General features: G+C 60.6%; 1 protein-coding gene across 1 annotated transcript; it reads right to left on the bottom strand.

Annotated features, from left to right (window-relative positions):
* Positions 1 to 1,019: 1,019 nt before the first annotated feature.
* On the bottom strand, positions 1,020 to 10,198 carry AGPAT2 (1-acylglycerol-3-phosphate O-acyltransferase 2). The gene is made up of 6 exons (XM_068656602.1): positions 9,902 to 10,198; positions 5,997 to 6,130; positions 5,547 to 5,722; positions 5,335 to 5,430; positions 3,994 to 4,066; positions 1,020 to 3,029 (listed from the first exon to the last, which is right to left on the bottom strand). Exons 1-6 carry the CDS (start codon positions 10,087 to 10,089, stop codon positions 2,878 to 2,880), a joined length of 819 nt encoding a protein of 272 aa, XP_068512703.1. The 5' UTR covers positions 10,090 to 10,198; the 3' UTR covers positions 1,020 to 2,877.

Raw genomic sequence — 10,198 nt, 5'->3', positions numbered from 1 at the left:
TGGTGCCTGGCTGGCTCTATGTGAGGCCGTGTGGTGCTCGGTGCTGCTTGGCTTTTACTCGGCGTCACCCAGAGACATTGCCAACGGAGCTTGGGGCACGGGGGGGGCTGTGCTGCGTGCCCAGCACCAATTCCCAGCAGAGCACAGCCCCAGCAGGGCAGGGCAGTTGTCCTCCACGTCCCTCCTGACTGCTCAGGGACAGGGGTGCTTGGGGACCTTCCTCCCCCTGCAGCCAGCACTGGCAGGGGGCTGCTGCTTTGTGTCTCCTCAGGGTAGCTGCTGCAGCCGCTTGCTTTGAAATTACCTGCTTAACTCAGTCATCTTTGCCACCCCTGTGCCCCGTAGAGCAGTAAAGACAATGCTTTTACACCGGCCTGAAGGCACGGAGTCTGGTTTTACCTGCTGTAATGCAAAACCTTTCCCCGTGACACTCCCGTCATCCACACAGAGCAGCCAGGTACAAACCTGTGCAGCTCAGCCATGCCAGCAGGGTGCTGCCAAGCAGGGGACCAGTCCCCTGCACACCTGGTTTTGGGGCTGAGGGCTGACAAACCCATTTATTTACCCTGGCACGGTGCTGGCTGTGGGGGTAGCTGGTCTCTCCCTGCCCTACAGCCGCCTCCCAGCCCTGTTTGCTCAAGCTCAAGGTCGCAGGCGCAGCAGAGCAGATGGGACCGACCACGTACGAGGCTTTCCTACCACCGCAGCTGCAGGAGGAGCCCCGTGGGCACGGCCGTGCCACAGGGCTGTGATAAAATAAAGCCTCCTGCTGTGCACACCGGGGCTGTGGACCTGTTACTGGGGGGAAGGAGCTCCCCAGGGCCCTGCTTTGAGATGGGCTTGGGGCCACTGAGACAGCTCCCTGCAGGTCTTCGTCCTCCTGCCCCAGACCAGGCAGGGGCTCTCAAAACAAGGCTGTGAAATTGCCACCAGATCCCCAAACCCTCCCCGTGCCAGGTCAGCACCCTTCCTGACACCAGCCTTCCTCCCCCAGCTCCCACACAAGACCAGGACTCTCCTTTATTTAAATAACCAAAGGTGTACTTTTTTTTTTTTCTTTTTAAGCAAATACATCATTCTCACCCCAATTAAAATCGAGCAGCAGACAAGGCCCGGAGGCATCCCTCCCTCTTCCCAGGTGCTGCAGGAGTCGCCCCAGTGGCTGCTCTCCTGGGACCCGTCTGGGTTTAACCTCTCTGACAGCCGCTCGCCTGCCACTCTTACAAAGTGCTGGTTGAGTTTCCATCCTCCCACCCCGACCCATCCCACGGGTCTGACACCTGAGACTGTACCGTGAGGCCCCCCCGTAAAGCCCCAGGCAAGGCTTTACCCCAAAAAATGCCCTGCGAGCCCGCTTCCACCAGCGCAGCCACAGACAGGCTGCAAGACCCGGCTGTACGGGGTACCCAAGCAGCCCCAGGGGGCTCACCTCGAGGTGTTGCCCCTTTAGCAGGGGTGCTGAAGCCTCCCCGCACCCTGGAAGCACCCCCGTGAGCCAGCCCTGCTCTTCTCAGAGGGCATCAGTGCCCTTGGAGCTCCCAGCATGGGATCCAGGAGCCCTGCTGGTCCCCTACCCCGGAGCACAGGGGAAACCCCGTTAGCAGAACTCCTGCTCTGAGCACGGAGCTTATTTTACCCCCCAGGGGAAGAGCCGAAGCCTTCCCAGTTCCGTTGCTCGTTACAGATGCAGCTCACACACCCCGTGTCTCCTCCTGAGTTTTGCATCTCTCTCTTGGAGCAGCAGCTCTGCCGAGCTCAGCCCACAGACAAGGGAGAGGCACCATCTTTCGGCCAGTGCTGACCATGACAAGGCTGCGACAGGAGCCCCCTGCCTCTGGAACAAGCACCACAGGCACCGGGATGCTCAGTGCGAGGGGCTGGAGCAGAGAGCACAGCAGGGAGCTGGAAGAAATTTGCACCGAGGAAGCACTGGGGCAGCCCGGGTGCATGAACCGAAGCATCCAGAGGCTTGTCCTGAGCGCAGCTTGGCAGACCCTAACAGATCTGGGCAGTTTTTAATCAGGCTGTGGCTCTGAATGCCAGCAGCGGGTGTGGGGTCTCATTCAGAAGATGATTTCTGGCAAGGCTGGGCAGCACTCAGACAGCCCCAGCCCGCACGTGCTGGCTTGGGGAGCCTACAGCTTCCCCTGCACTGCTGCACCCCTCGGTGACCAAGAGCACTTGTTCAGATAAAGGAAATCTGAGCCATAAGAGACATTTAAAAGGCTGCGTGCACTCCCCTTTTCAGCCCACCTGCAGTTATTGGCTCTAGGAGCTTTCCACAAAGTGCAAAAGGCTTGGCTCAAGAGCACCTGGGCAACGCAGAGCCCCGGCACAAGGCACTGCTGAGACCCAAGGGCATCTCTCAGAGACAGCCGGGAGCTCTGCCCTGCCCCGGGAGGACACTGTGCTCCCAGCATGCACAGAGTTGGGCTTTTTACCCAATTTTCAGCTTGGTCTGAGCAGCGTCATGTGCACGTTGCTGCCTGGTGGCTTTCCACCTGGGGCCGTACAGGGCCAGCACCTAACGCAGGTGTGGGGACACGGGGCAGAGCCCAGCCCCCAGCCAGGCTTTCTTCATCGCCCCACAGCAGCTGCCTGAGCTGGGGAACTCACCTCTCTGTCATCGAGCCCTTTGGTAGCACAATTTTGATGCCTGAGAAATACAGAAAAAAGGAGACGTTTCATTGCAAGATAATGTACCCAGAAGAGAAATCCGCTCAGTGGGGAACCTCAGCGCTGGCTCAACACGCCTCGTGTGCCAGTCCACGATGTCCCCAGAGTTAGAAGTCACTGCAGAAGAGAAGTTCCTTGGGTATTTGGCAACAGACAGGTCCCTTCAGCCACCACCGCATGGTGACGCCACCGGAGGAGCATCTAGGACGAGTCCTTCACCTCGCCTGGGCGGCCGGACAGCCTGAAGAGGGTCTCCCTCATGATGCGGTAGCATCTGTCGGTGAGCTCAGAGACATCGTCGGATGTCAGGCCTTTGGTCTCTATCGGAGGCAGAACCTCGACCTTGATTTTGCCTGGGAAGACAAGAAGAGCCTGTGAGAAGCCCCCCACGCGATGGGAGCGCTGCTCCCTGCCCTCCCAGGACACCTTCACCCCCTGCCCGGCCTTCACCCCCAGGTATCCATCCCTGCCAGCACAGGGTGCGCTGCCCTCAGGGGGAAGAGATGGCTCTGGGAATCAGGTCCTGTCCTGAGCAGCTGCACAAAGCAAACAGCGAAGCATTTCCCATGCCCCAGTCTGCAGGGCAGGGCAGGAGAGGAGGCTGCAGCCTCTGGCAGCGTCGTGCTTTGGGTTAGGTCCCTCTGCTCCGGAGGAGCTCAGCCCACGGGCACGGCCAAGCCCCAGCCACACGTCAGGGTGTAAATCCACATCAGGACCGGGTGTAAATCCACATCAGGACCAGGTGTAAATCCACATCAGGGCCCACCACTCTCCTGAAAGACTGCAGCAACGCCTGCTCTGCAGGGTTTTCAGCCAAGGCTGGGACGAGCACGTGGGGCTCATCCTGAGCCAGGTGCTCCCTCCATCTGCTCCTACCCGGCCTCCCGCCTTTGGCTGGCTCCGCTGAGCCAGGCACGGAGCACGCAGAGCTCCCAGAACTGGAGCTACTGATCCAAGCTGGGTGAAAGCCAATTTTCTGCCCGGCACTTCCACCGACAGCCTCCCGAGCACTGACACAACTCGCAGAGGGGTCCCTGCTCTGAAAGGCCTGCAGGCAGACCCTGCTTGCTTCTTCCCCAGAGCCTGAGCCCTCATCCCTGGCTGTGCCAGCTACAAGAGGGCGAGGTGGTGCCCCATTCTTAATGAAAACTTGGCATGTTTAATCGCATTCTTTCCCGAGTTAACCCAGCCCAGGCTGCGGTGCCAAGCATTTGAACTGCCTCCACACATCTGCCAGCAGGGCTCCTGCTGCTCCGCACCGCTTCCCTCCCACACGGAGACGGCATCGCCCCCGTCTCCGCAAGGTTTCTTTCGTACCTGATGTGAACAGATTCTTCTTTGGGTTATAGAAGGTGGTGAAGGAGGAGTACACCACGGGGATCACCGGGACCTTGGGGAGGAAGAGGGGAAAAGGGAAAAGTTACTCGCACTGCAGCATCCCAGGGCAGGGCAGAGACAAGCCATGAGCGAGTCCCAGGCAATGGGGCCAACTCTGGGCCTTTTGGGGCGCACAGCCCCACAGGGGAGGCTACACTTCAGCCCCAGGCAGCGCTCAGCCTGGCTCCTTCCAGGGCAGCCCTCAAAACGCAGGTAGTTTCCGACCTGCAAGCATTACAAGGTGCCTGTTTGGACAGGCCTCCTGTGCTGGGTCAGCACGAGCGTGGGGCAGGCCAGGCGCTGCGCCTTCAGCTGCTCAGAGAGCGTCATCGGCTACACCCCCCCCCTGCTCCCAGGGGAGCCTCCGACAGGCAGAGACACGGCCAGGAGGGCAAGCACAGAGCCACGGTGTTCCAGTGCTGCTAACACAGGCAGGATCTGCAGCTGGTGACTCACGGGGAGTGTAAACAGAGCTGGGTGCCATTTCCGCCAGCAGCCCTTCCCGCTGGCACCACCAACCAGCCCCGGCAGGAGCAGGGGTGGCACAATTCGGGCTCCACCTGGGCTTGTACCAACACCCCGGGGCTCCAGTTGGACACCACCACTCCTTGAGGAGTGCCAACAGCCCAGAGCCAAGGAACGGGTTGTTCCCCCACTGACTGCTCACAGGTCTTGTCATTTTGGGGTGGGAAGGCATTTTAAGACAATGTGGAGCGGTGCCATATGGCTGCCTGGGAAGAAGCAGCCTTTTCTACAAAAAGCAAGCCCAGATGTTGCTCTGAAGCTTGAGCTTTAATAAACCCAAATCAACACTTTGCTATCGCAGCCTGGGGGATTGAGAAAGGAATTGACAGCTTTGGGATCCTCCAGGTTGAGCCGTGGAGGCGCAGGGCCCGCTGGGCTCCCTGCCAGGGGCGAGCTCTGCCAGGAGCTGCCCACGAGCCAGCCCCGAGGGCCTGACCCTAAAGCAGCTCTGCTCAGGGGTCAGGTGTGCCCGTCCCCATGCTCTGCCCTCCAGATGGGACACCAGGACCACGGTGCTGGTGTGGTCAGCAGAGGGGACACGGCAGCTTGTCTGCTGCCTGCAGCCACCTGCTCCAAAGGGTCATGTTGCTCCTGCAGAGGGAGAGGCCCTCAGCTCTCACTGGGCAGTGCTTGTGACACCTAATGGTGGTTTAACGGAGGAGCACAGCTTCCTTGAGAGCAAACTGACCCCGTGAGTGCACAACCAGTCTGCAAAACCTTCCAGGGTCCCCCCACGCAGGGGCAAAGCGCTGTTACCTGTGCCTGGACGGCGACGTGAAACGCTCCCTTCTTGAACGGCAGCAAATCCCCGGTGCAGTTCCTCGTGCCCTCTGGGTACACCCACACCTTCACCTGCATGCGGGGAGATAAGGCCCTGCTCCAGCAATCCCCTCGCAGCACTCAATCCCTGCCGGAGGAGGCAGCAGCAGGGCTGCCACGTCCCCCCAGGCCACCCCGGCCACACTCACGTTATCGGTCGCCATCGTCTTGGCCACCTCCGCCATCACCATCTTGGCACTGCTGGTGCTCTTCCTGTTGATGAAGATGACACCCCCGAGGTAGATGATGAGCCCCACGGTGCCGGCGTACATCAGCTCCTTCTTCCCCACCTGGACACACTTGTCGGGCAGGACCTCCATCAGCCCTAACGTGACGGCAGAGGGTGAGACCCAGCAGCCACCCCCATTCCCAAGCGCCTGCACTTGGACGGGACAAGAGACACGATCCGAGGCGGGGAGGGGATTGTGATGGCTCAGGGCGAGAGGAGAAACCCTTCCTGAACCCAGCACCAAGAGAGAAAGCTGGCCCAGCTGCCTCGGTAGCGTAGACCAGTGCCAGGGCAGGGGGGCTGCGTGGCCAGCAGGGTTTCCCAGCTGGTGAACAAGAGAAGCGCTCCCTCCCTCGGGCCAGCTCCTCACCCATCATGTCGAGGATGCTCTGGTGGTTGGACACGATGATGGCCGGGCCCTCCACCTCGAAGTTCTCCAGTCCTTTCACCTCAAACCTCAGGCCGAAGAAGTACTTGAAGGTCTTGACTACGGTTTTGATGATCCTGGGGAAGAGAAAAGAGAAGAGGAGAGCGGTCAGACAGCAGCTGGGCAGGGGTGTAACGGGGTCTGCTGCACCGTGCAGCACCAGAAGGGGTGGAAGGAGGTGAGAATCGTGTTCCAGCCAGCCTCCAGTCTCATTTGCCCTTGGTTCACCTAGGTGCCTGTGCTGCATGACTGGTCCCATGTGCCCAAGGTGCTTCAGTTGCTGAGCACGGCCCTTTCCAGCAGGGAAATTTCACTGGAAGCCTGGGGGAAGCCGAGTAACTTTGAGCCTGGACCACTCCCATCCCTTTATCACTGCCTGTTTCCCTCTGCATCATGATCTGCCCCAACGCCACCGACGCTTTCCTGCTGCAGTCAGCAGAGCTCCACAACCTGCTCTGACAGCTCTTCTAGGAACTGCCACTCCCCAGCACACGGCCACCAGCCTGCACCTTGCACCCGAGCAGTGCTCTGCAAACCCTGCCCACTGCTGTGCTGGCAGGTGCTGCTCAGCAGGACCACCACCAGCGGGGTGTTCTTACCCTGGGGGATGCCAAAAAAGGAGGAGAACAAAGGCAAGAAGCACGCCCTGGTACAACAAAAGGACACAAGCAGTAAACGGGGCACTCCCCATGCAGCTTGGCCTTGGGGAAGTGCCCCTGGCAAAGCCACCTTCAAGCCAAGAGCTTCCTCCTGCCAGTTTGGTCCCCTGGTGCACCTTCAGGTCCATCCACCAAGCTCCTGGCTTTCTTCCCCAGTGCCTGAAGGTCAGGGGCTGGCAGGAGGCCCCAGCAGCTCGGCTCAGCCCTGCCAACGCATCCCGCGGGTGCTGTGCCCTTGCTGAGCACGGACAGCCAGGGCTCAGGGGCCAAGCACCCTGGCAGCACCACCCACGGCCACCACCCCTGGGCAGGTGGGAGCTGGGGACCCTCCAAGTGGGCCAAAGGACGCGGGCAGAAGCTGGCAGCACACGAGGGCTATTTTGGGCAGGGGAGCAGCCATTTGCCAGGACGGGAGGTGGAGGAGCTTGCACAGGAGCAAAGCCCCCAGGAGCAGCCACCAGCACAGCTCTGCCTCCCCTAGAGCAGGTCTGTGAGCATCCAGCAGCACCCGGACACCCTGTACCTTCTCCCTGCAGACAGGGGATGGAGTTTTTCTCCCTGCTGTAGGGAAAAGAGGGACAGAATCAGCTTCTCCCCCACCACGGGGTCCTGCTGGAGGGGTACACACCAGGGAAGCATCTCTGTCACCTGGGCTGGCAGGTGAGCAGCCAGCAGGCATCTCATCCCAGTTTGGAGGGGCTCCCAGCATCTAATCCCCAAAAGTCCTCCTAATCCCTGCCATTAGCTCTTCAGCCACAAGCTCCCCTCCACACAACTTCCCTGCCTCGCTCCTTCCCGCAGCGAGGGCTGTGTTTCTGTAGGGTGTCCCACCATACAGATCCCTGGGGCTCTGGCTTGAACACCAGGGGTTCAAGGCAGGCCAGTGGCCGTGGGTAACTCCGCTGTGTGACACAGCTGCTATCAGCCCCCAGCACGCAAACCTGCTGCAAAGGTCAGAGCCGCACCCAGGGAAGGCAGGCGGGGAGGCACGGAGGCTGCGGGGCCGAGGGGGAGCGGGGACAAGGGGCAGGTGAGGAGAGCCGAGGTGACACAGACCGCTGAGGGCATGGTGGAGGCCACGGCACCGGCCTGACCTACATCCCACTTCTCCTCCCTTCTGCCTGCCAACCAAAGGAGAGGTCGCTGCTCTGGAAGTCACGGCGCTCGGAAGCTGCCGGCAGAGGCTGGTTACACATTACTCAAGAGCAAACCATCCAACTTCCCCCTGCCAGTAAGGAGCGAGCGCTTCCTTGCACAAGATGTGGCCTGAGCTGCTGAAAGAGGCAAAGGGGCAGAGCTCGGAGCAAGCGAGGAGGAACCGGGCGATGGGCAGCCCTGCTCCAGCTGGCCACGTCACCCACGGGGCCATGCAGACGGATCCTAAACCCTCCAGCCGTGCGAGCAGCCTCCCTGCTGCTGTGGGTGACCCTGACTTAGTGTAGCTACACACAGCTGTAAACCTGATGTGTTTGCTGCCAGGCACAAGGAGCTAGTGGATAGATAGGGAACGTGCCTTTCCAGCACATCTGTAACAGCTCGAGCCTGAGATCCAGCAACCCCGGCCCCACACGCTCCGCAGCCTGCGCCAGAGGCTTTTTTAGGATCCCCTGATTTTGAAGGATTAGCGCAGGCTGCTGCTTACCAGATTGGAAACTCTCTCGCAAGAGGTTTCGCCACTAGATAAACAGATCTGTCTCTATCAGGCACGGAGGGCAAACCTCTTCCAAGTCACACCGACTCGGCGCCGGGGCCAGGAGCACAGCAAGGACAGGGCGTTCTGCGCCAGGCAGCGACGCCGCTATCGCCGTCTGACCACCGGCATGTGCTCTCCCCTAACCCCTTTCCTCACGGCGGTATAAACAGCCTGGGAGATGGCAGAAATAAGGAGCTGGTTAGATCACCTCAGCCACAGACCTCCCAGCAGCTAGGATACGCGACCAGGATCATCAGCCAGCGCCAGCGCGTGGAAACGATGGGCTTAAGTTACAGGAAAAGGGTGGTTCTGGCCAAAATTCAGCTCCCGCTTTCAACAGGAGGATTGTTCAGAGCAAGGAGCTCTTGTTCCCAGCGAAGTTCCTTTTTAGCTTTGTGGATTTTAAAAAGTTTTAAGGGTAGGAAAAAAAAAAAAAAGAAAAAGGGGGAAAAGGGCGTTTCCATAACTGACATCACAAACTCTAGCGGTCGCAGGGTTGGCTGTCGACTCCTGGGAGGAGGAGACCTTGCTCTGGAAAGGTTCTCCGGAGCAAGCCAAGGAAGTCAATGCCCGAGACGGAGCTGGGATGGAGACCCCAGGGCACGGAGTGGTTTGTAGCGCCCACAGCCAGCCCACGGGGCGCATGGCAGAGCATGGCCCGGGGCAGGGCAGGGCGCAGGAGCCGCGTTTCCTCCCGACACCGCTCGCTCCTCCCCGCGTGGGGCACTGGGAGCTGCATCAAGCCCCAAAGCAGCCAAAGTCCAGCTCCACGGGCCGGGACGCTGCCCAACCTTTGATCCACGAGGATGTGTCAAGGCACCGGGGCTCCGCGTTCACCCCCAAGGAAAAGTTCCCCCAACTCCCTGCCCGCAGAGCTCAGCCTGTGGGGTGAAATGAGAAATGAAGCGGGGCTGGCAGCAGGGCCTGGTAGCCACCAGCAGCCCAAATCCTCCTGTAGAAGGAGGATTTTGGACAGAAATCACCAGAGGCACAAGTGCTAGCCCTGCTCATGAAACACCCCTGTGCCTTCACCCGCACTGGGGCTGCTCCTCTCCAGGAGCACCCCGAGCTTGTCCCCAAGCACTGAGCACCCTGGGGTGGCCGTGGCAGGACCCTAATGCCCCCTGGGCAGCTGCTTGGTGCCAAGTTCTTCATCCTGCTCCCCAGGTGGAGCACGGGGGGGTTTTAAACAGCACAGGCACCGCTTTTGGAGGAGACAACACCGCTGGTGCCTTCACCGGAGGCATGCCAAAGGGTGCGCCCCAGCATCACCCCCCAACCTGCTGCTCCTGCTGGGGTCCCACACACAACCACAGCACTGGGGGACACAGGGGGGGCTCTGAACCCCCCAAAACCTCCCTTAAAGCCTAGAAGCTACCCCCAACCCTCTCCCCGAGCCATCCCCAGCAGCATCCCCACAGCGCGGGCAGCCCCAGCGCGGCTCCCCACCACCCACGCGTGTCCCGGGGGCTCCCCCCTTTACCCCCAGCACTCGCCTCATGTTCTTGACGGTTCGGCCGCCGTTGACCAGCAGGCAGACGGGTGCCGTGAGAGCCGAGCAGACGAAGAAGAGCAGGTAGTAGAAGCCGATCCGCAGCGCGAAGTTGACGGCGGGGCTCAGCTCCATCAGCACGGGCAGCAGCAGCAGCACCGCCGCCCCCCACAGCAGCCAGCCCAGCTCCATGCTGCTGCTTTCTTCCCTTCTTTTTACCCCCCCAACCCCCGGGCCCACCGAGGAGAGCTAAACCCTGGTCCCTTCCAGCCTTTCGCTCTGGGTTGCCCCCGCCTTATGT

The sequence above is a fragment of the Anas acuta genome, chromosome 20 (genome assembly GCF_963932015.1).
Source record: "Anas acuta chromosome 20, bAnaAcu1.1, whole genome shotgun sequence".
NCBI lineage: Eukaryota > Metazoa > Chordata > Aves > Anseriformes > Anatidae > Anas > Anas acuta.
This window is presented reverse-complemented; position numbering and strand designations above follow the sequence as displayed.

What these genes read in the sequence shown, in the direction of transcription:
- AGPAT2 (XM_068656602.1), bottom strand. Translation starts at nt 10,089, where the DNA reads ATGGAGCTGGGCTGGCTGCTGTGGGGGGCGGCGGTGCTGCTGCTGCTG. An exon ending in AGACGATGGCGACCGATAAC is followed by an intron (nt 5,431 to 5,546) that starts GTGAGTGTGGCC and finishes CCCCGCATGCAG; the next exon opens with GTGAAGGTGTGGGTGTACCC. An exon ending in ACGTCGCCGTCCAGGCACAG is followed by an intron (nt 4,067 to 5,334) that starts GTAACAGCGCTT and finishes TTCCTCCCCAAG; the next exon opens with GTCCCGGTGATCCCCGTGGT.